The sequence below is a fragment of the Mustela erminea genome, chromosome 1 (genome assembly GCF_009829155.1).
Source record: "Mustela erminea isolate mMusErm1 chromosome 1, mMusErm1.Pri, whole genome shotgun sequence".
In the NCBI taxonomy this organism is placed as follows: domain Eukaryota; kingdom Metazoa; phylum Chordata; class Mammalia; order Carnivora; family Mustelidae; genus Mustela; species Mustela erminea.
The window spans coordinates 10606013-10631500 of NC_045614.1; the positions used below are offsets into that span (position 1 = coordinate 10606013).

Consider the following 25488-nt stretch of genomic DNA (forward strand, 5'->3'; position numbering starts at 1 on the left):
TCATTTAAATTATTTTGTCCTCTGTGTTTCATCTATATTGAAAGTTAAGTCTAAAAGGACAGAGACCAGCAAGCTTCTTTTATAAAGGGCCAGGTGGCAAATATTTTTAGCTTTGTATCCTTATAGCCTCTGTCACAACTCAACTCTGACATTGTAGCATGAAAGCAGCCTAGACAATGAATGTGTTTGGCTGTGTCCCAATAAAAGTTTATTAACAAAAACAGGCGGTTCCCTGCATTTGGCTGGAATGTTATACTTTGCCAATTCACAGCCTAAAGTTTGGATTAGATTTCAATTAGAGTGATTTGCTAATAATTCTTTTTTTTTTTTTTTTTACTAAAAATGGGATGTTGTAACTTCATGACATATCAGGAGATACATAAAGTCGGTTTGCCCACCATTGATGATATTAAGCTTCATCATTAGTTTCAGATGGTGGCTGTCAGATCTCCATGTTGCCAAAGTACACTTTGTCCCTTGTAATTAATTGGTAGTCTGTGAGGTGATTCCTTGAATCTCTGGCCCTAGCCTGTTCTCCAAAGACTTTCACTCAATGTTTTTAGTGGCCACTTATGGGATATTGGAAGAATCATGCTGTTCTAATTATTCAGTGATCTTTTAAAGCATCACTATGGACTCATGGATAAGTTATTTAAAACATAATCATGTTTCTTTGATGTTCAAATTGATACAGAATTGGTCAGAGGGAGTCCTCTGGAAATTTCTTGTAGGTGTAACTGCTCTGGATCTAGATCTTGCTTAGACTGCATGAAGAGAGTGAAAATATGTTATCTATAAAAAAATCTCACAAAATGTGCAGTAGCCATATATACCTTTTCCCACAACTCAACTTATAAACATAAAGATGCAGAGACTCTAGTCCCCTAGCTCTGATTTTATTCTGATGAAACCTTCCCTTCCCACATTTAAAGTCTGTGAAATCAGGAATTGGATCTCCTTGATCTATTCCCAGCACATACTTTTGGAATGAATAAATTAGTAAGTCTTTAGAAATGGAAAGTGAAGAAGTTGAGGCATTGTATGTATGTATGGGGACCAACTGATCTACTTTGCCTGTAACCAAAGTGTTTCCTGGGATATAATATTTCCAGTACTAAAACCAGGAAAGTCTTGAGCAACTGGGATTAGTTGATTATACTATATGCAGGTGTGTGAATATTAGTTTCCCTCTTATGTCATTTCAGGAAAGTCCTTTGAGGCTGTTTTTCCTTGTTATATATCATTAACCTGAGGAAGAACTTTTATAGAAGAGGTTTCTACTGGGGTATTGGGTCATAGCTCCTAATTACACTGGGAGTGAGATGAACATGCTGTATGCACCAGAGAACCAAAAGTCTCCAGCAGCTGAATATCAAATATTTACTGCTTATTTTCTCTTACAAGTGGTGCCAAGAAGAGTTATTTGTGATAAACATGAAAAAGCATCTTTTATACTCTGTCCAAGGGATGGCAGCCAGCATTTTCTTCATTTTCTAAGAGACAAGTTCTTCAGGCTTAGCTGTTCATTATAATTCTCCTAAGAAGGAAGGTATAAACATGATTTTGTATTAGAAGGTGCATGGTGTGCACAGAAAACTACAAAATATTATTGGACGAAGTCTAAGAAGAGAAATGGTTTTGTAAATCTGAACATACAAATTCTTGGTACAATTCACATTGCCAGGATCTCTCCTCTGCCTTCTGTGACTCTCTAGTGAGGTTTGCAGGGTTTGTGTATTTGGAAATACTAGGAATGAAAGCAGACTTTGAAAAAAGTTTCCAATCCATCCTAGTATTTATTTCACTTGACTTTTGTGACTATATTTACACATATTTGTTGTTTGTCATACACAGGGCTGGTGTGGAATGATGACGGATAAAGGATGTGCAGTGACTACGTGTAGCGTGTGCATGAGGGGTACAGATCTTTATTCCTGATTACTTGGTTGATAACAACATTATTCTCTGCTTATAATTATTTTGTATCATGTTACTAAGTACATTTAATATACACTATGGAGTATTATGCCTCCATCAGAAAGGATGAATCCCCAACTTTTGTAGCAACATGGACGGGACTCGAAGAGATTATGCTGAGTGAAATAAGTCAAGCAGAGAGAGTCAATTATCATATGGTTTCACTTATTTGTGGAGCATAACAAATAGCATGGAAGACATGGGGAGTTAGAAAGGAGAAGGGAGTTGGGGTAAATTGGAAGGGGAGGTGAATCATGAGAGACTATGGACTCTGAAAAACAATCTGAGGGGTTTGAAGTGGTGGGGGGGTGGGAGGTTGGGATACCAGGTGGTGGGTATTATAGAGGGCAGGGATTGCATGGAGCACTGGGTGTGGTGAAAAATAATGAATACTGTTATGCTGAAAATAAATAAATTAATATAAAAAATAAAAAAAAATTAAAAAATTAAAAAGGGGATGCACCCATGTCACACTAAGTGATGCTGTACATTGTGGAGAAAGAGGACAGTCTTGTGCAAGGGTCAACATGAGCATAGAAAGTGAGTGAAAGTATAGGAAGACCCCTTTTCAAGATAGGGAAGTGTCTTCAAGTGAGTTCAGGTGAAAACCAAGTGTAAGTCATCATAGAGCATCTCCTGATGTATACCCAGGTTATCAGTGAAGTAGGCATGAGCTTCTCAAGAGGACTGGTTAGTGAAGTGCTCTGGGAACACTGGATAATCTTACCATACTGTGTTTGGAGTCATCAGACATGGTCCCACTTGAAAGAGTGTACTTCTCAGACTCAGCTTTGGTTTTTCCGACCCCTTTGAACCATTTCTTGTATTGTTCCCGGACCTGTAGAGACGAAACATGCTTGGTTCAGCTCACTGAAGGGAGTGAGCATAGGAAGGGTCCTGGGCGGGAATGAGCAGTAGTACCTGCTGGTTCAGGATGCAGTATACCAGGAAGATGAAGACGCCCTGCAGGCCGTTGATGATAGTGAAGAGGTAAGCCATGACATGGGCAGCTGGACCCACCTGAAGGATGCCCAGACACCATGTACAGCCCAAGATGAGCAGCTGAGCTGTGGCTTTAAATGTTAGCATCCTGGGTAGGAGGAGGAAGGAGGTCAGGATGCATCCAGAGCAACACAACCAGGTCTGGTTTCATGTACACTCCATGATGCTTCTGACTGAATTGTGATCAACTTTGACCTTTATTGTCAATGATTCCCTAAAGAGAAACACTATTTGGGTCTAGGATGGCATTTGACTCGGACTGAGGATAATGGTGACACTCAAAAATGTGAGTTTTGAAAAGATCCTGATGTTTCATGAAGATCCCTAATTTTGTTCAACTGACATTACCGAGATTATTCTATGCACCTGGCTCTAGGCTGGGGCTAGGGCATTCAAAAGAACAAAGAGCAAGACCTCTGTTCTTACAGACCTTAAAATCTGGTGGAAAGACAAGAATAAATGATCACTTATAACATTTGCAAAGTGAGGTACTTCTTTCCATCCAGGGCTGACCCTCTCCATGAACTGAGCCAGGATATGCTTTGCCCGGAATTGAGGCCATTGATTCTGTGTAAAGTTGAGGAAAGCAAAGGACATCCCCAAACTCTTAGAGGATGTGATATGTGGAAGATGAAACCGAGTTCACCAGGTGCAAGAGAAGGGGGAAAGCAGAGGGCAGAGCATGCATGAAGGCGTGAGCATGGTGGGGTGTGCTGGTTCTGAAAACTGTTATGTGATTTCCTGAGTGTGTTATAAAGATATGAATTTTCACAGGATATTTTTCATAGATCTCTGATAGCAATCTCTGCTTGTCAGAACAAAGTCATTTCTCTCTGCAGCTGAAGTAGTTTGTTGTTGAGGGTATGCACAGATGGAATGTTTTTGGTATGGGTGTCAGCAGCAAACCACAGAATCTGAGCTGGCTGCCAAGGAGGGTTGCTGCCCTTTTATCTTCCTGTCCCCTCAGGAGTCCTGTGAAGGGACACCAGAGCCTTGGAGGCGTGAGGACAATGTTCTGTCTGGGGTATGGTGTGACCCTGTGACCCATCCTCACCTTGTGTTCTGGAGGGTGGACACGTTGCTGTTGAGTGAGGAGAGCTTGTTTTTCACAATCCAGAAGGTCATCAGAAAGAAAACCAAATTAATCTGCAGAAAACCCATAGGCATTTAACTACACATTTAGAAAACCTTCGTCCTAGCTCATCCAGCTGCTAATGTGGGAGGGAAGAAGCCTTTGTGTTTCATAACAGTCCTAGAGAAGCAGAATAAACACTCCCTAAATCAGGCCCATGTTTATCCTGTAACTTCAGTGACCACTTCAATTCAGTTTGCATGGGAATTCCAAATTTTATCACTGAAAGTGCTACGTCTCAGGAAACACCTGATTCCTGGTTTTACAGTGGGAATTCCCACCTCCTGGGAGCCCCTCATCCGTCCTGGGCCAACTGGAATGATTGCTCACCCTGCCTTTCACCCTCCTGATACACCTGGTCTTTGAATGACCCTCAGCTGGGCAAGTGGGCTGCTCTGATGTCATCCATTACTCACAGAGAAGATGGTGCAGACAGGGCCAAGGAAGGTCCATATGAATCCTTTGTTTGTGTGGAGCCAGCATCTAAGAGAAAGATGGGAAGAGATTCAAGAAAATATTGGATTTCCTGGATAAAAGATTTATAAATAAGCACCCCCAATGTTCCCTCCTGCCTTCTTCATCATTATTATTATTTCTTTTTTTTTGTGTGTGTGTAAACATTTAACATACCCTCCTAGTCAATTTTAAGTATGCAATACTTAACTATTGTTAGGGAAAACCACTATGTGATATAGATCTCCTAAACTTACTTATTTTGAAGAACTACAACTTTGTATATGCCTTTGATGGTGGCAATAGTTTCATGAGTATTAGCCCCAAACTTAACAGGTTGTGTACACTAATTACATACAGTGTTTTACATGTCAGTCACGCCTTAATAAAGTGGTCTTTAAAAAAAGATAAGTTCCTTTCAAAAATTCTTCCTCTGTCTTGGCACCCAGACATACTAGCAAAAATAAATATAATTTTAAAAAAGAAAATAGCAGTATTGACATAAATTAATTTATGGGTTTTTTAGGTAAGTATTGAGTGTCTCCTCTGTATCAGGGTCTGTGCTTGGCTCTAAGATTGGCTGGGATTAGGGTGGGGTGGTCTCAGTCCTCAGGGAGACATCAGTGAGGTGGGAAAGTCAACAATTAGTAGACAAAATCAAGGTAATTAATTTTATGATCAAGTATGAAGAGCTATGAGGATATGTAGCTGGATCCATAACTTAGTCTGGGGTATAGGAGATCCAGATAGTCAGGAAGCGTTTCTCTGAAAGAACTGAATTGTATTTAAGGTGAAATATGAGTGATGAATGAGTATGGACAGGTGAAAATTTTGGACCATGCAAGAAGTGAGGGAAAAATCCCAAATTAGACAAAACAGTGAGCCTGCTCCAGCCTTAAGGCTCATGTGTGTTACATAACTTATGGAGACAGGTACTCACACACTCACAGATGAGGCATCTCAAGGCCACACTGAGAGCAAGGACAGAGCTGGACTTTATCCCCAGTGAGATGGGAGGTGTAAAGATGGAGAAAGGGTCAGATGGACCCAGCGGGAAGTATCAAAGTGTAGCTTTGAAGGTAGGTGTTGGCAAAGCAGGCATCTGCCACTTCCTCTTGAAACTGGGTTTTATTGGAACACACGCTCATCCCTCCCAAAGTGTCTATGGCCTTGTTTATGCTCTGAGGACAGAGCTGAGTAATTGCTGCAGAGATCATAGGACCCACAAAGCTGGAAATATTGATTACCTGGCCATTTATGGAAAAAGTTTGCTAACCTTTATGCTTAACTCCCTAGGGAGGCCAGATGGCCAGGGCTCGCTGATGCAGCTGAGCTCTCGTGTCATCAGGATAGGCACACAGTGTGAGTTCCAGACTGGATGTGGCCCCAGTTCTGCCACAAACCAGCTGTGTGACCTCAACCATGTTAGTTAATCTCCTTGTGCCTCAGTTCCTCATCTGTCTTGTGGCCCAATACCAGTTTCTACTGCACAGGTTGTTGTTGATTTGAGTTGACATATGAAAAATATTTAGAACAGTGCTTGTGTATCAGAAGTGATTTCTAAATCTTGGCTGTTGTTGCAGTTATTTTGTCACCCAAATGACCCTCTGTTTCCTTTAAAATTAGGATAGAAAAGTTTACACAAATCAGTGCCATCTCATCATTTCAGTTTTTCTTTCTAGATTTAAAACTGTCCCCTCAGTTAACACAATGAATACTATATTAATATGTATTTACTAATGCACAAGATGTTATTTATATTACAGACTATAGTCATTAATATAATTTAGTTATTTATGTAATATACACTTAATATTTAAAATAATTATATCTGAAAGATTAAAAAGTCACCTCATTTATCTTAACTAGATCAATTAGTAATTATTAAACACCATTAATATTATATTAGTGTATAGTTAATAACATAATGCATGATATTATTTACACATTTTATAGTTAACATTTAAAACAATTATATCTTAATGACTTAAGAATGATCCTGGTGCTGGGTATTATGGAGAGCATATATTGCATGGAGCACCACATGTGGTGCATAAACAATGAATTCTGGGACACTGAAAAGAAATTAAAAAAAATAAAAGATTATACTCCCAAACTAAAAAAAAAAAAAAAAAAAAAAAAAGAGCAGTTCAAGGAACACGATCTTCCACCAGGTAGATGTCCTTGGAGTGGTCACTGACTTCTCTGTCTATCATGTTCTGGTGGAATTAAATATCTATTGGTTCTATGATGGCCATGGTCATGCTGGAGAAGATGAGGATGTGGGAATTTGTGTTTACCGGATGGGTGTTCCATACAGGTGAGGCCTAGATGCAGCAGAAATGGCCACAATTATAGCTGGGACTCCATAGCCCACAGGGAACATGAACTTCTTCATGATACTGCTCACACTGGAGTAGTTGACCACCGTCAGGTTGCGAGCAGTGAGGAAGAGATTCAGACCCTCCAGCAGCATCCAGGTGAAGGAGGCCAGGTAGAGATAGTGTAGGGCACCTGCGATGATGGCACACAGCACCTGGGGGAGGAGAATGGTGTCACCCGGAAGGATCATCAAGGAGGAAGGTGACCCCAGGACCTGTCCCATACTTTGCCATGAAGGAACTCTCAAGTATATGGTCAAGTTGTCAGAAGAGGGTTTGTCTTCTAGTTAATTAGTTGATGTGAAATAGGCTACGTACCCTCTAACCTCCCCAGAACCCAATGTCATTTTATTAAGGTGTCAGTGCAGCATGGCTCCATGAACTGAGAACCCCTGGGTCAGCAGGAGCTCCTCTGTGACAGTGTCAGTACCTTGATCTCAGTCCGGTCAATGGCCATGAGGAAGAGCAGGTGGGCCAAGAAGAGGCAGATTGAGAGCTGCAGGTGGAGGGAGGTGCTGGTGTTCTGGATGGTTTTGCACAGTAGGAAGGTGAGGGCTGCCAGGAGGAGGCAGAGCAGAGAGAGGCCCAGCCCCAGGTACGTGATCACAGCCAGCCAGGTATCCTTCTCCTGGGATCCAGCAAAGAGAAGCAAAAAGGACATTACAGTCACATTTCCCTAAATCTTCCATCTAAAATTTTTAAATTTAATTTTAATTCTTACTGTAGCCAAATGAGGAAAGAAGGAGGTAGGTAAATATGTTATGTTATTGGATAAATTCCTATAGGTTTAGAATGCTAGAATTTTATGGAAATATGAATTGATTAACTCAGACCTTGGAAGATTTGAGGAATAAGAGTCCTTACTTAAGACAGAACCCAGGGGGGCACCTGAGTGGCTCAGTGGGTTAAAGCCTCTGCTTTAAAAAGGGTTCTGGGATTGAGCCCCACATTGGGTTCTCTGCTCAGCAGTGAGCCTGCTTCCTCCTCTCTCTGCCTGAAAAAGATCTGTCAAATAAAGAAATAAAATCTTCACTTATTTGTGGAGCATAACAAATAGCATGGAGGACATGGGGTGTTAGAGAGGAGAAGGGAGTTGGGGGAAATTGGAAGGGGAGGTGAACCATGAGAGACTATGGACTCTGAAAAACAATCTGAGGGGTTTGAAGTGGCGGGGGGAGGGTGGGAGGTTGGTGGAACCAGGTGGTGGGTATTATAGAGGGCATGGATTGCATGGAGCACTGGGTGTGGTGCAAAAATAATGAATACTGTTATGCTGACAATAAAAAATAAATTAAAAAAAAGAAATAAAATCTTAAAATCTTAAAAAAAAAAAAAAAGAACCCAGGAACTCACAATGGTTTATTTTACTTTACATATCAGGTAAGGAAGTCTTTGATGTGGTGATCCAGAGAAAGTAACTCAACTGGCTAAGGGAGCAGGCAAACATAGTTCCTAACTCACCTGTACTCACTGGCTTTCTTGGCCCCTTTGCCTCTGCTATCACCAAATCTTCCTTTCTACAGCTCCTAAGAGCCACTTTCTACAGACTTCCTGTCCTGAAGATCCCTGTGGTAAGCAGAAATCTAATTTGTCAATAACAGGTGTACATACACTTTCTTCTGGATTTTCAGTTAAATGCCATTTTAGGTGCTGCTGTGAAGGGATTATGCTGATGGAATTCAGATCCTATGTCTCTGAGAGGGAGTTTATTATGAGTGGGCCTGGTCTAATCAAGTTACCTCTTAAAAGCTCTGGGCTCTTGGAGAAAAATGAGTTGAAGTTTGAGAGCAATTGTGGTAAGGGAGCTCCTCCTACTCATCTCTGAATAGAAATGCTGAGATGCCGTGTGAGAGCTGCTAGAGGAGGAATGCATGCAGCCTCAAAGAGCTGAGCAAGTCCACTGCTCACAGCTACCCAGAAAGTGGAACCCCAGCCCTATAACTGCAGAGAACTGAATCCTTGTCAATGACCAGGGAGCTCCCAGGAGGACCCTGAGCCATCAAGGACAATGCAACTCTGGTCAATTTCAGGCTTATAAGACTAAGAATAGACAACTCAGGCCCACCATACACAAGATGCCCCAAAGAAACCACAGATACAAGTTTCTGTTTATTTAAAGCCCCTACATATGAGGAAACGTGTTACAGAGCAATAGGCATGGAATGCAGCCCCTTCCAGGGCTCTCACCTGCACATCATAGTGGGCCATGAGGACAGCAAAGCTGCTGAGATGGGTGCACTGGCAGGTGGTACTGGTGTCTTCAGTGGTCACTATCCTGCATCCTGTGGTGGACCAATGACCATATCCATCCAGACTGTGCTCCCAGAAGACGCAGAGCACCTTTTGCTTTGGCCCAGTGGTCACTGACTGCTGGAAGAGAATGTAGGTAGGAACTGGTGGTTCTGGTGTTCAGAAATGCTTATCCAAAGCTGGCTTGCAAAGGGCTTTCCTGAGGAACGATGCATCCATGGGGCAACCTCCTGAAACCTCAAGACTGAGCTAGGCAGCAAGGCTGTGCCCAGGACCTAGGCTCATTCCACACCCACAGCCTATCTCATCAACACTCACATGGTGAGAGAAGATGAAGGTGATGGGGGAGCTGAGGTTCTGGGTGTCCTTGTTGTTCACAAAGGCAGAGATGACATCTGAGAGCAGAACTGAGGAGACTTCTGGCAACACGCCCTTGTGTGCCCCATGCAGAACTGCCTGTTTCTCAGGCTCCAGGACTAGGGGGGCCTCCACCAGCAACTTGCCCATCCCCGGAATGGAGACAAGACCCACCACAGAAGGACCTGCAGGATGAGGCCAATATTGATACCTTGGGGTGCCAATAGGGCCCCTTCCTCTTCAGATGTACTCTTTGTGGCTCCACTACACCCCCATTTCCTTTTAATTTTCAGTTTCCTGTTTGTCACATCCTTGGGCATATTCCTCCCATTTCAGCCATTACCTGAGTCCTCAGATTCATGCACCACATCCCAGTTCAGCATCATCGTCACCTGATTGTGACTCAAGATGACAGTTTTATCTCCTTGCTCCCGCACCTTCAGGGACAGGTCTATGAGATTCCAGAGTTGTGTAAGGGAGTTAGATTAGTATTTGTGACAGTAGTGGTTGATATAATACCATTCTATGTGTGTATATATGATGTATGTATAAAAATATTTTATATATTACCTAAATCTATAATATAAATACTTTATATGTAATATAAATACATACAGAAGTCATAGTATAAAATACTATAAAATTTTAAAATATATTTTATAAATATAAAAGTCATAGTATAAAATATAATGCTGAATATTATATAATTTATAGAATGCACATATAATATATGCATATAATATAACATATGAATGTTCTAGATCTAATATATAATATATTAATAATAGTATTATTTGACACACATAATAACAATATTTCACATATTTGGTATACATAATAATTTTATATATGTGTAAAATTTGAATTTATCAAGGGTTAGAATATTATCATCAATTATTCAACAGTAGATTAGATAACCTAGAAGAAATGAGAAAATTCCTAAACAGTCACAAAAATTACTAAAACTGACTTTTTAAAAAATTTCTTTTCAGTGTAACAGTATTCATTGTTTTTGTACCACACCCAGTGCTCCATGTATTATGTACCCTCCTTAATACCCACCACCTGGCTCCCCCAAACTGACTTTTTAAAAATTAAGTTTAGTTAGCCAACATATCATAACATGTCATTAGTAAAACTGACTTTAGAAGAAACAGAAAATCAGGACAGACCTGCAGTAGGTAGAGGCATTGAGTTGTTTATCAAAAACCTTGGAAGGGGAGGTGAACCATGAGAGACTATGGACTCTGAAACAATTTGAGGGTTTTGAAGGGGCTGGGGGTGGGAGGTTGGGGGAACCAGGTGGTGGGTATTAGAGAGGGCACGGATTGCATGGAGCACTGGGTGTGGTGCAAAAACAATGGATACTATTACGCTGAAAAGAAAGAAAGAAAGAAACAAACAAACAAAACCCTTCCCCGAACAAAAAGCTCAGGTCAGTTGGTTTTGTTGCTGAATTCCATTTAAGGATGATATCCATTTAAAAGACTAATCCTCTGTAAACTGCTCCATAAAGTAAAATAAAATAAAGTAAAATAATAATAGGAAGAAACACTACCTAAATAATTCTATGAGGCCACCATTACCCTGCAAACAAAACTAGATAATGATATCACAAGAAAAAAAACAACAACAACTATAGACCAAACTTTTAGGAACATAGATGCCAAAAGAATATGGAATAATTTTATTCAAGGGTGCTCAAGACTTGTTCATAGAAAACTGTTAACTGTGTTTATGGATGGGCGACTCAATATAGTTATGATGGCAATGGTCCCTGCAGAGATCTACAGAATCAGTGCAATCCCTAGCAGGATTCCAAAGCAATTTTAGATATTTAAGTTCTTGCAGAAATGGAAAAGCTCAACCTAAAATTCACAGGGCATTGCAAATACCCAAATAGTATCTTGAAGATGAAAAAAAAAGTGCATGGAGCACTGGGTGTGGTGAAAAAATAATGAATACTGTTTTTCTGAAAATAAATCAATTTAATAAAAAAAAAAGTTGAAGCACTTAATCTCCTAATTTCAAAACTGACTACCAACCTACAATAATCAGAACAGGAGGGCATTGGCATAACGATTGGCATACAGATCAGTAAAATAGAGTTTAAAGTCCAGAAACAAACCCGCACATCTATGGTTAATTAATTTCCAAAAACTGGTGTCAAGACCCTTCAGTGGAAAAAGAAAAGTGTCTGTAACAAATGGTCCTGACACATCAGGCTATCCACACAAAAGAAGGAAGCTGGAAACCTATCTCACACAATACACAAAAATTAGTTCAAAACAGGTCAAAGACCTACATTAACATTTTTTTTAACTGGGTATTCACCCCAAAGATAGAGATGTAGTGAAAAGAAAGGCCATCTGTACCCCAATGTTCATAGCAGCAATGGCCACGGTTGCCAAACTGTGGAAAGAACCAAGATGCCCTTCAACGGACAAATGGATAAGGAAGATGTGGTGCATATACACTATGGAGTATTATGCCTCCTTCAGAAAGGACGAATACCCAACTTTTGTAACAACATGGACAGGCCTGGAAGAGATTATGCTGAGTGAAATAAGTCAAGCAGAGAGAGTCAATTATCATATGGTTTCACTTACTTGTGGAGCATAATAAACAACATGGAGGGCATGGGGAGATGGAGAGGAGAAGGGAGTTGGGGGAAATTGGAGGGGGAGACAAACCCTGAGAGACTATGGATTCTGAAAAACAATCTGAGGGTTTTGGCGGGATCTGGGATGGGAGGTTGGGTGAGCCTGGTGGTGGGTATTATGGAGGGCACATATTGCATGGAACACTGGGTATGGTACATAAACAATGAATTCCAGTACACTGAAAAGAAATTTTAAAAATAAATAAAAATTAAAAGTTTTTTTTAGAATTTATTTTATTTTATTTTAAATTAAAATTCAATTAACATACACTGTGTTAGTTTCAGCAGTAGAATTTAGTGATTCATCAGTTGTGTGTAATACCCAGTTCTCATTACATCAAGTACCCTCTCTAATGCCCATCGTCCAGTTATCCCATCAAAAAATAAATAAAGACTTGGGGGAAATTGGAAGGGGAGGTGAATCATGAGAGACTATGGACTCTGAAAAACAATCTGAGGGGTTTGAAGTGGCGGGGGAGTGGGAGGTTGGGGTACCAGGTGGTGGGTATTATAGAGGGCATGGATTGTATGGAGCACTGGGTGTGGTGAAAAAATAATGAATACTGTTATGCTGAAAATAAATAAAAAAAAAATAAAAATTAAACAAAAACATGTGAACCAATATTCATAGTAGGAATATTCTCAACAATCAGAAGGTGGCAATAAGCTAAATGTCTATCAGTGGATGAAGAGTGGGATAAAAGGTGCTGCATCCATATGCAATGGAATATTATACAGCCATAAGAATAACAAAACACCTATAGATGCTACAACATGGATAAGCCTTGAAAACATGATGCTAGGTGGAAGAAGACACATATTAAGCAACGCAGTGTATGAGTCTCTCCATATGAAATGTCCAGAATAGGCACATCCATAGAGACAGAAAACAAACCAGTGATGTCTAGGGGCTGGGAGAGGGGAGGAATGAGGAATGACTCCTGAGAAGGGGTACAATATTTACTGCAAGGGTGATGAAAATATTTTAGAAATAGAGGCAATGATTGCAACTCTGTGAATATATTAAATGTCACTGAATGGGGGCACCTGCGTGGTTCAGTGGGATGAGCATTGGACTCTTGGTTTTGTTCAGGTGATGATGTCAAGGTCATGGGATTGAGCCCTGCCTTGGGCTTGTGCTCAGTGGGAGTTTGCTTGAGGTTTCTCTCTCCCTCTTCCTCAGCCCCTCCACTCTGCTCTTACTCTCTCTCTTTATAAAATCAATCAATCAATCAATCAATCAATCTTAGAAAAATAAATGCCACTGCATAGTATGCTTTGCTTAAAATGGATTTTTGCTTAAAAAGAATTTTATGGTACATGAATTTTACCTGAAATAAAACAAATAAAACACTTAAATATCAGATAATATTAAATTAATATTATTCCTAATTAAATAAATTATTTTCTTGGGAAGCCATTTCTATTTTATCTTAAATTCTTATTTATCATCAATTCCTCTGTTCATAATTTATTTTTTATTAACATGTATATTATTTATAGTTTTATTCATTTCGTTTTTAATTTTAATTTTTTTCAGTGTTCCAAGATTCATTGCTTATGCACCACACCCAGTGCTCCATGAAATATGAGCCCTCCTTAATACCTACCACCAGTGTCACGCAACCCCTCACCCCCTCCCTTCCAAAACCCTCAGTTTGTTTCTCAGAGTCCATAGTCTCTTATATTTCATCTCCCCCTCTGATTTCTTTCTTTTTTTTTTCTTTTTTAAAATTTTTTATTTATTTGACAGAGAGAGATCACAGCAGACAGAGAGAGAGACAGGGAAGCAGGCTCCCCGCCAAGCAGAGAGTCCGATGCGGGACTCGATCCCAGGACCCTGAGATCATGACCTGAGCCGAAGGCAGCGGCTTAACCCACTGAGCCACCCAGGTACCCCTCCCCCTCTGATTCCCCCCAATTCACTTTTCCTCTCATTCTCCTAATGTCCTCCTCCATGTTATTCCTTATGCTCCACAAGTTAAACGAAGCCATATGACTTCACTTAATTGACTTCACTTAATTGACTCTGCTTGACTTATTATACTCAGTATAATCTCCAGTACCGATGTTTGATACAAAAGTTGGGTATTCATCATTTCTGATGGAGGCATAATATTCCATTGTATATATGGACCATATCTTAATTATCTGTCTGTTGAAGGGCATCTTGGTTCTTTCCACAGTTTGGTGACCATGGCCACTGCATTGGAGTACAGATGTTCTTTTTACTACATCTGTATTTGGGGTAAATATCCAGTAGTGCAATTGCAGGGTCATAGGGTAGCTCAATTTTTTAATTTCTTAGGAATATCCACACTGTTTTCCAAAGTGGTGCACCAACTTGCATTCCCACCAATAGTGTAAGAGGGTTCCCCCTTCTCCACATTCTGTCTAACAGTTGTTGTTTCCTGTTCTGAAAATTTTGGCTGTTCTAACTGGGGTATGGTGGTATCCCAATGAGGTTTTGATTTGAATATCCCTAATGTAAGGTGGTATCTCAATGAGCAAGACAGGAAACAACATGTGTTGGAGAAGATGTGGAGAAAGGGGAACCCTCCTACACTGTTGGTGGGAATGCAAGTTGGTGCAGCCACTTTGGAGAACAGTGTGGAGATTCCTCAAGAAATTAAAAATAGAGCTTCTCTATGACCCTGCAATTGCACTACTGGGTATTTACCCCAAAGATACAGATGTAGTGAAAAGAAGGGCCATCTGTACCCAATGTTTATAGCAGCAATGGCCACGGTCGCCAAACTGTGGAAAGAACCAAGATGCCCTTCAATGGACAAATGGATAAGGAAGATGTGGTCCATATACACTATGGAGTATTATGTCTCCATCAGAAAGGATGAATACCCAACTTTTGTAGCAACATGGAACGGGACTGGAAGAGATTCTGCTCAGTGAAATAAGTCAAGCAGAGAGACTCAATTATCATATGGTTTCACTTATTTGTGGAGCATAACAAATAGCATGGAGGACATGCGGAGTTAGAGAGGGGAAGGGAGTTGAGGGAAATTGGAAGGGGAGGTGAACCATGAGAGACTGTGGACTCTGAAAAACAATCTGAGGGTTTTGAAGGAGCGGGGGATGGGAGGTTGGGGAACCAGGTGGTGGGTATTAGAGAGGGCACGGATTGCATGGAGCACTGGGTGTGGTGCAAAAACAATGAATACTGTTACGCTGAAAATAAATAAAAAAAATTAAAAAAAAAAAAGAATATCCCTGATAGCTAATGATGAAGAAGCTTTTTACATGTGTCTGATAGCCATTTGTATGTCTTCTTTGGGGAAGTGTCTGTTCATGTCTTCTGCCCATTTTTTGACATGATTATCGGTTTTGTGTGTGTTGAGTTGGAGGAGATCTTTATAGATCTTGAATACCAGCCCTTTCTCTGTAGTGTTATTTGTGAATATCTTCTCCCATTCTGTGGGTTGCCTCTTTGTTTTGTTGGCTGTTCTGTTTGCTGTGTAGAAGCTTTTGATCTTGATGAATTCCCAAAAGTTTTTTGCTTTGGTTTCCTTTGCCTTTAGAGACATGTCATGAAAGAAGTTGCTGTGGCCGATGTCAAAGAGGTTACTGCCTATGTTCTCCTCTGGGATTTTGATAGATTTCTCCCTCATGTTGAGGTCTTTCATTCATTTTGAGTTCAACTTTGTGAATGGTTTAAGAGAATGGTCGAGTTTCATTCTTCTATACATAAGTATCTAATTTTCTTAGCACCATTTTTTTTCCCCAAAGATTTTTGCTAATTTATTTGACAGAGAGAGATCACAAGTAGGCCGAGAGAGAGAGAGGGAGGCAGGCTTCCCGCTGAGTAGAAAGCCTGATGCAGGACTTGATCCCAGGACCCCGAGATCATGACCCAAGCTGAAGGCAGTGGCTTAACCCATTGAGCCTCCCAGGTGTCCCATCCCAGCACCATTTATTGAAGAGACTGTCTTTTCCCCACTGGATATTTTTTCCTGCTTTGTTGATTATTTGAGCATAGATATTCATTTCTTGTTTTGTTGAGATACAATTGACATTAGTTTCATGTTTACAACATAATGACTAATTATTTATTTATATTGCAAAATGATCACCATAGGAAGCCTAGTTAATTTCTGGCACCACAGTTAAAAATTATTTTTCCTGAGATGAGAACTTCCAAGATTTAAATTTTTTTATTAACATATAATATATTATTTGCCCCAGGTGTACAGGTCTGTGATTCATCAGGCTTACACATTTCACAGCACTCACCATAGCACAGACTCTCCCTAATGTCCATAACAAAGCCACCCTATCCCTACGCTTTCACCCCCAATAGCTCTGTTTGTTTTGTGAGATTAAGAGTCTCTTATGGTTTGCCTCCTTCCTGAATCTTGTTTAAATTTTTCCTTTCCTACCCCCCTTGATCCCCCCACTCTGCCTCTCAAATTTCTCATATCACAGAGATTATATGATAATTGCCTTTATCTGATTGACATTTCACTCAGCATAACACCCTCTAGTTCCTTTCATGTCATTTCAAATGGCAAGATTTCATTTCTTTTCATGGCTGCATAGTATTCCATTGCATATATATACACCACATCTTCTTTATCCATTCATCTGTTGATGGATGTCTAGACTCTTTCCATAGTTTGGCTATTGTGGACATTGCTGCTATAAACGTTTGGGTGCATGTGCCCATTCGGATCACTACATTTGTATCTTTAGGGTAAGTACCCAGTAGTGTGATTGCTGGGTCATAGGGTAGCTCTATTTTCAACTTTTTGATCAAGATTTACTCTTGTAGCAACTTTGAAATATGTAGCATAGTATTATTTACTATAGTCACAAGGTACCTTACATACCATCACTTATTTATTTTATATCTTTGACCCCCTTCACCCATTTAGCCTACTGACCTACCCCCACACACCTCACAAGCACCCCTCTAACCCCAATCTGTGGCAACCACCAGTCTGTGCCTATGAGCTCCAGTTTGTGTTTTATTTATTTATTTTTTTAAGATTCCACATATAAGTGAGATCACCCAGAATTTGTCCTTCTCTGACTTATTTTACTTAGCATAATTTATTCATTTCTTTTTACCACTTATTTTAATTTGTTTATGATTATAATACTGAGATACAAGCATGGTCACACATTCCATTGAGGCTGGGGAACAAATGTGGGAGAACAGGCAGAGCAGAGCTTGGGGCAGACCCCAGTACTTACCTGTGCCTGCAGATGCATTGAAGGTCAATGTCCCATTGGGCAGGGCCTGGCTTAGGTTACTCAGCACATTCTCCAGGCCAGCGAGCAGGTTTGTGGCCACACAGTGTTGCTTTGAGCGGGGCAGGGCCTCCAGGTCTTCAGGGGTCTGCAGCAGCTCATCCACACCCTGTACGACATCCTGGGGGAAAGCAGACACAGAAGTAGTGCATCATGGGCCAGAAAGACTGAATGAATAGGCTGTCCACTTAGCCTCAAAGTAAAGGTCCTAGAGACTATCTGTTTGGGGGAAAAGGTGGCACTGTTTGGGGTTTCCTGCGATTGTCCCTGGAATCCAGCCACTCACGGCCAATCCTTTTCATGAATGCCAAGGATGACATAAATCCAATTTCCAGAAAAGTAAGATGAAAGGTTGTTAGTAGGTGCAGGTGGGTGTCTAACAGTGAGTACAAATACCTGGATGTCTGCTCTTCCCACCCACCCCAGGAGAAGCAGTGCCTCAGGGAGGTCACCATTGTGTTGGGGGGGCTCTTTCCACACCAAGGCTCTCCTGGGCCTTCATGAGATGCCTCCAATTGTCTCCCCTGGATTCTGACCTTACCTGGATGGTGTCCTGGACAAAGGCTGGTATGAAATTTCTGCCTAGATCTTCGAATCTTTTAAAGAAGTGGGAGAGTCTCTGGGGAGAGGGAAGATGAGGTAGTCAGAGAGCCTCTATGTGGGAATCTTGGGGGAAATGGCAACCAGGAGGGGTGGGGAACTTTGAGGAAGGATTTCCTGTCTCCTAGTCCCTGCGGGGGCCACTCACCCGGCTCTTGATTCCATGGGGTGGGGTCCAGGTGGGGAAAAAGATGCCTGCAGGGGACAACGGCAGTTCATTAGGTATAAAAGCTTCTGTGTGTGTGTGTGTGTGTGTGTGTGTGTGTGTGTGTGGGTAAGGGGCCTGGGATCAGGTCAGACCAGGTACTTTCCCAGGTGGTCATTTAGTTATTCAGAGTTTGGGCATAGAAGCATCAGGAAGGCCCCACTGACTCCTCCCTGGTAAGTGGGTGCCTTTTCATATTCACACCGAGGTGTGCTATGGGTGAATGTGGTGCCCAGATGCTCAGCTGCCCAGATATGGATGGAATTGGCCTGAATTCTCCCTGTCTTCAGCTCCAGTTCTCTCAGCTTCCCTGGGCAGCTTTCAGCCAGGATGGGGACATCATGGCAATCTGTGTCTCAGCCTGAGCATTTGGACAAAGACCAGATTGGGTCTTTTGGGGAATCACATTGAGGGAATATACCACATTTCCCAACCAGGATGCTGTCTGCCTCCCAGTGACAGCTTTTGTTTTAATTCCCTCAGGGCAACTGCTCACCTGGTCGTCCCCGATGTCTCCCACTGCTATTTGGTCTAGATGGGAGCCCCTTCTCATCACCCAATTCTCCACGTGTGTATGGGGGTGCCTCCGTGTTATTCTGCTTAGACTCCACACAACATCCTTCTGGGTCCTGGTCATCTGGTCTTCTCTCAGGATTGTGAACTGAATTTATTTGGGAGAGTCAGGGTCAGCCTTGTGCAGGGAGACAGACAGAGGCCGAGCAGCTGAGAAGGGGGTTCAGGATGCTGAAATTGTTGGCCAGGGAGAGAACAGACCCAGGCAACAGGGTTGGCCTTCCCATCTTCCCCTTGTAGTGTTTCTGGGTGGGTTCCCTGGGTCCAACATGGCCCAAAAGATCTGAGAGCTTTCCTGGCATGACCAAGCCCAAGTGGGCTCTGGTGGGAAAGGTCTCATCCTCACAGTCACTGATGATGGTGAGGTGGAGGGATTTTCCACTAGAAACTGCTGTGAGCTCCTGAAATATCTTGAGTGCCATCCTTTTTTTTTTTTTTTTTTAAATTTTACAAAAGTAAAATGCCAAGGAGCAAGGGGAATTCTTTGAACTTCCATAAGTGACCCTCTACAGAGAGTTCTGAGCCTTGGGGTTCAAAGAGGTACAGATCTCTGGGTAGGTGCTGAGGATGGGTCTCTGATGCCTGGAGAAAGTGCGCTGGGTGACTCGAAACCTCATGGAGGAGTAGATGGAAGACACAAGTGAATTCTTACCTTGACATGTGTTCTCACTCTTCTTCCTGAATGTTCTTGCCCCAGAAGCAAGCTTGTAACCTGGAATGCATGTGCAGTAGTAGCTCCCCACAGTGTTCCAGCAGTCTGCGAATTTCCCACAGGACGCTGTCGAGGAGGGACCACACTCGTTGATGTCTGGAAAACAATAGGTCAAAGGGTCACCTCCCAAAGATGTGAGTTCCCATAGGGCAGAGACCCTGGCCTCCAGCCTGACTCAGCCATAGGTGCTGGAGAGAACTCAGATTGCAGGTGGCATTCCTGGGGCAGGTCTGAGCTGGAGACAGCTTCTCCAGAAAGCCTACTCACTGCTCCACTCATCTTTGCTCTCTGGCTGGGCCTGAGGGCACCTAGATTCAGATACTCTGCTGTGCCATCATAGGGGCTGGAAGGAGGTCAGCATACCCTTCTGCATGTGTTGTGGGGTGGACTGAGGCACCGAGTCTCTGCTTGCACTATTGGGGATCTGGGGGTGGGCTCCAGTTAGTGTGACAGTGGCACTGAAGGCCACTTTCAATGCTGAGTCAGTGAAGGGGGTCACGGCTAGAGTCTGTGCAGAGTAACACTCTTTCCTACCTGAGGGTAAAACCAAGTGGTCTGGCCACTGCCCATTGGCAGCTTCCACCTCCCATTACTCACGATGGCCCGAGATCCCCCCAGAGTCCTTATCACCCACTGCCTCAGGCTCCCAATGTCAGGTACTTTTATGATCCCCAAGGATATTTCTGTGGAAGTTATACTATCTCTGCTTCTGAAGGAGGTCCCCTCTTGTCAGAGACATTGGGAATGTGAAATGAAGCTGCACAAAGTTCCTCACAGCTGAGTCATTGGTGATGTCTTCTGGCATCTTATTTCTCCCTATTTTTTAAATGACTGGAAAGATGTCTGTTAGCCATGTCCTCTTTGAGTAGCTCAGGGAGCTAGGGATGGACACTATCAGCTAAAAATAGCAACAGTTTTATAAAAACCATGGACACAAGAATGAATCAAAATGCAGGCACAAAATATTTGGTCCTATACATTCCAAAACATTCAAAGTTTCTTCTCTGCACCTGTGGACATTCCTTCTAAGACCCCATACCAGGCTGTGGGTGTCAGCACCAGGACATGACAGGATGTTGGAAAACACACACCTGATGCATTCGTGTTCACCCTCACCTGGGCAATGGAACTGCCCTCCTCTCTTCTCAGATGGCGACAATGGCAAGAGAACTATCTTCAGTGTTGCAGGTTGGGGTGGAGGTGAGTGGGGGTTGACTGAGAAGGAGGTGCAAGGTGTGGAAGGCATAAGGACAGGAAACTCCTCAACCATACACACATGCTTCCAGAAAGGAGCTGAGATCCAGTTACATTAGTGGTAGGATCTCCTTGTCATACTCACTCAGCCATAAGTCTCCATAATACACACATGCAAATGCACCAAAGCTGGCTAATAGTCACAACATCTCTTTTTAAAAATATGATAGCATCTTTCCCCCAAGTACTAAATGACACATGGATATTAGAAAATATGAGAAATGAGAACATACACACTATGGAGTATTATGCCTCCATCAGAGAGGATGAATACCCAACTTTTGTAGCAACATGGATGGGACTGGAAGAGATTATGCTGAGTGAAATAAGTCAAGCAGAGAGAGTCAGTTATCATATGGTTTCACTAATTTGTGGAGCATAACAAATAGCATGGAGGACAAGGGGAGATGGAGAGGAGAAGGGAGTTGAGGGAAATTGGAAGGGGAGGTGAACCATGAGAGACTATGGACTCTGAAAAACAATCTGAGGGGTTTGAAGGGTCGGGGGGTGGGAGGTTGGGGGAATCAGGTGGTGGGTATTAGAGAGGGCACGGATTGCATGGAGCACTGGGTGTGGTGCAAAAACAATGAATACTGTTACGCTGAAAAAAAATATTTAAAAAAATGAGAACAAAGAAAATCCACTTACAAGTCCACTATATATTGACTACTTGAAGACTGAGGATATATTTTTTTTCCTCAGCTTTTCAAACATGCTAGGAGCATTGTCCTTTATTATCAGTAAATATGCATCTAAGATGATTTTGAGTAGATGAAGAATATTTCTTGGTATGAAAATTGTTTATTTCCCCTTTTCTCCACTAATTTTCTTATTGTGGTGAAATATCCATAGCATATGATATACCATGTTGGCCATACTTAAGTCATGTAAATTTCTTTTTTAATCTTGCATTGTTTAAGGATAAAAACTCTTCTGTTTTAGACGTTGATCTAGGTTCTACAATCTTATTAATCTTGATTTGGATAAGCCAATCTCTTTGATCCCAATTATGATAAAAAATGAATCCATAAAATTCATAGAAAAAAACACAGGAGATAAAGTCTTTGAAATCGGTCTCAACACAGATATTTTGGATTTCACTCCAGAAAACAAAGATAAAGAAGAGGAAATATGCCACATCAGAAAGCTTTTATAAAACAAAGGAAACTATCAATAAAATGAAAAGGCAATCTATAATTTAAGAGAAAATATTCACAAATCATATATCTGAAAAGTGATTAACATCCAAAAAAATATAAAGGACTCATTCAACACAATAGAAAAAACCTAAACAATCCAATTTAAAAAATGGGTAGAGATCTGAATAGACATTATCCACAGAAGACATTCAAATGGCCAACAGGTACATGAAAAAGTACCCAACATCACTCATCATCATGGAAATGCGAATCCAGACCATAAGGTGCTATCATCTCACACCTGTTGGAATGGCTATTATAAAAAAAAAGATAAGGAATTGCAAATATTGGTGAGGATGTGGACAAAAGAGAACCTTGCTCCCTATTGAAGGGACTGCAAATTAGTGCAACCACTGTGGGAAAAAATCTGGAGATTCCTCAAAAAAATTAAAAACAGAACTACTGTATGATCCAACAATTCCACTCCTGGGTATTTATTTGAAGGAAACAAAAACACTAACTTGGAAAGATATCTGCATCACAGCATTTATAACAGGCAAGCTCATCACAGCATTTATGACAGAAAGGCAAGGTAGGGAAACATGTTTCTATCAGCGCCTGAGTGGATGATGGAAAGTGGTGTAGGTGCACAGGGGACTATCATTCAGCCATAAAAGGGAAGGCAATATGGCCATTTGCAACGACACAGATGGATCTTGAGGGCATTATGCTGAGTGAGATATGCCAGAGAGAGAAGGACAAATGACATATGATTTCACTTATATGTGGAATCTAAAAAGAAACAAACAAAACAGAACTCAGAACAGAGGAATGTAGGTGGGAAATAAAAACTGTGCCAGCTCATGGAACACTACATCAAAAAAAAAAAAAAACCTAATGATATACCATATGGTGACTTATGTAACATAATGAAACACACACACACACACACACACACACACACACACACACCACCCAAAAAACAAACCGTGTTAGCTCTGCCTGCCTCATGAGGCTGCTGGGAGGAGTGAGGTGGGAAACCATGACCATGAAGGGGAAGGAGTTCCCAGTGAGCTTATTCTAGAAGGAGACCCTGAGCTTCCAGGTTGCTTACTCCTGCTGCTTCCATTACTCTCCCCTTTCCTTGTGTTACGAGTATAAACACAGTAATAACAGCAGTGACCATGATAATAGCTTGTGTTTGACAGTGTGCCTTGTAGTATTCTTTACCTGTTCTTCACACATGTGAATTTTAACTCCCCAATTTATCGACAAGCAAACTGGAGCATAGAGAGGAGAAATAATTTCCTACATGTCAGATGTAATTGGCAGTGAGCTGGACTTTGAACCCACGTAGCTCAGCTCTGCTGTGTAAGCTCTCAACACTCTACCTACTGATCATGAAAACCAGATTGTCCACTTCCCTTGTACTCCTCCTGCCCTGTCACCTCTCTCTTTTCCTTGATGAAATGCTGGGTGCTCTTCTCACTAATGCTGAGGGCTTGGGAACCCTCACCATCTTCCAACCCCTGGGGTCCTTGCCCCTCCACCACCCCAAGACCCTGTACCATCACAACTCTCCGACAGGCTGGTGAAGATCACCCCAGACGACGAAATGAATCCTGGGGAGCAGCGACAGGCAGTGGCATTGACACACGTGGATTTTGGAGGGCACCACTGGGCACAGTCTGTGGGGGCAGAGACTGAGGGGACGAAGACCACAGTCAGAGGGTTCAAGAAATGGAGGGATCCAGATACCAGCTGAGGGTCCAGAGATAGAGCAAGAGGTGGGGTGTAGGGAAGGGATGGCTGTTACTGGAAGAGCTCAGAGAACTCTGGACATTTAGGGAGGAGGAATCGGCTTCTTGTATACCCAGAAAGCATCTGTGAGCATCACTTGTGGAATAAGCCCCCTTCCCTACCCATTGATGGTAAGAAAGCCCAGACCCCATAATTCACTTCCCAGCTTATGTCCCCAGTGGGGTAGGCTGGGCAGACTCACCTTTCAGTTTCTGTGCAGGCCCCAGTGTCAACAGCAGCAGCACCAAGATCCCTGGGACAGAAAAGAAGACAACACAGAAATGAGAGTGAATCCCAGTTTCAACCCATGACTGCATGGCCATTGCCTTCTGCAGCCCATGGCTTTCCAGCAGGATCCATGAGCATCCTCTACTGCACACTGTGCCAAGACTGTCTGCATCCCCTCCATCTCCCTGGGCTCCCCAAGTAGTAAGTCAAGGATAGCCACAAACATAACCTTCATGGAACCCCAGGTGCTACAGGTAAGGGGACAGAGTATACATGGACAGCTGATGTCAGTGACACAACATAGAAATTGAAACCTCTTCCAAAGGAGGGGAGAAAATCTTGAAGGAGAAACTCTTCCAATCCATGTGTCTTGCCCTTATATAGGTTCTTTGTTCTCTGGCAATAGCAGAAATCTGCTTGGAGAAGGCCTGCTTTCTCTTCCGTGGTGAATGTGTGCCTTTTCTATTTCACGTGGATTATTTTATGAGACAAGAGTGTGGCTAGATGTTCTGTTGTCCAGATGTGGATGAAACTGGTCCAAGCCCTCTCAGTCTGTCAGGCCTGGTGCCCTCAGATTTCCTGGGTGACTCCTCGAGGGGTGGGGATACCACAGCCACCAAACCTGAGGATTTGAAGAAGTCCAGGATGGGCCTTCCTGGAAACTAAGTGCAGGGGAAATGCTATGTACCCAATCAGGAACTGTCATGGCTCCCAGCATTGGCCTTTGTCCTGACATTTCCTGGGTGGAATCTCACTGCCTGCCTAATTCTTGGAATCCCAGCTGTCCTGGGAGACAGCATGCTCCCATCCACGTTAACTCTGAGACTCTAGTTCCATGGAGATGAGTAAAACCCACACCTGATCCAAGACTTTCAAGGGGCTTGAGGGCAATAATCAAGAGAATGAAGGTGATGCTGGACAGGCAGGGTCACCTGGACAGTGGCCACCAGGGCTGTGGTAGACAGTGGGGCTGACATTCAGTCAGGCAGCTATGGGGCAGTGAAGTTTTCTTTTCTGCTCTCCATGAAGGAATCTCTGGACTAAAAGATGGTGGTGAGAATCTGCATTTGAGCAAGGTCAGTGGTGGAGGAGGGCAAGGTGGATGGAGAATGGAGCAGGTGCTGATGGGCAAGAGGTGGCAGATGCTTCTGTTTTCTTGGCCCTTGGACTTCCACCAGTGATATAGACCTGTGGGCACTGCCAAATGGGACTCACCCTCCATCTTCTGTCTCTGAGTGGTCTGGATTAAATGGGGCCTGGGTTGGCCTCCTTGGAAAAGGGTCAGGACTCTGCAGTCGTCCCCTCTTTTTCCATCTGGTCCAGACAGAAGACTCTTCCATTCACCTCAATCTCGGAGTGTGTGTAGGGTGGTCCACATCACTCTGACCACCCCCATACAACATCTTCCAGGTCCCAGTCACCTGAGTTACCTACAGGCCTATAAACTAAATTATCGGGGAGGTTCAGGGCAGAGCTTGCAGGGGGAATTAAAGCC

At 42.4% G+C, this 25488-nt stretch overlaps 1 protein-coding gene across 4 annotated transcripts in view; it reads right to left on the minus strand.

Annotated features, from left to right (window-relative positions):
• Nucleotides 1-315: 315 nt before the first annotated feature.
• LOC116573414 (adhesion G protein-coupled receptor E2-like) overlaps nt 316-25488 on the minus strand; it is a 35436-nt gene continuing 10263 nt past the window's right edge. Inside the window, exons 4-20 of one of the 4 annotated variants that reach the window (XM_032313532.1) lie at nt 23968-24018; nt 23534-23668; nt 19513-19638; nt 18784-18948; nt 18231-18277; nt 18024-18101; nt 17426-17603; nt 9896-10003; nt 9514-9737; nt 9133-9312; nt 7376-7573; nt 6865-7100; nt 4528-4594; nt 4034-4125; nt 2899-3067; nt 2705-2815; nt 316-1537 (exon numbers count right to left, since the gene is read on the minus strand). In XM_032313532.1, coding sequence (XP_032169423.1) covers nt 1487-1537; nt 2705-2815; nt 2899-3067; nt 4034-4125; nt 4528-4594; nt 6865-7100; nt 7376-7573; nt 9133-9312; nt 9514-9737; nt 9896-10003; nt 17426-17603; nt 18024-18101; nt 18231-18277; nt 18784-18948; nt 19513-19638; nt 23534-23668; nt 23968-24018 — 2216 coding nt within the window. In that variant the 3' untranslated portion in view covers nt 316-1486. Of the gene's footprint in view, nt 1538-2704; nt 2816-2898; nt 3068-4033; nt 4126-4527; nt 4595-6864; nt 7101-7375; nt 7574-9132; nt 9313-9513; nt 9738-9895; nt 10004-17425; nt 17604-18023; nt 18102-18230; nt 18278-18783; nt 18949-19512; nt 19669-23533; nt 23669-23967; nt 24019-25488 lie in introns of all 4 variants that reach the window. The other 3 variants (XM_032313538.1, XM_032313526.1, XM_032313547.1) reach the window with 3 other exon arrangements.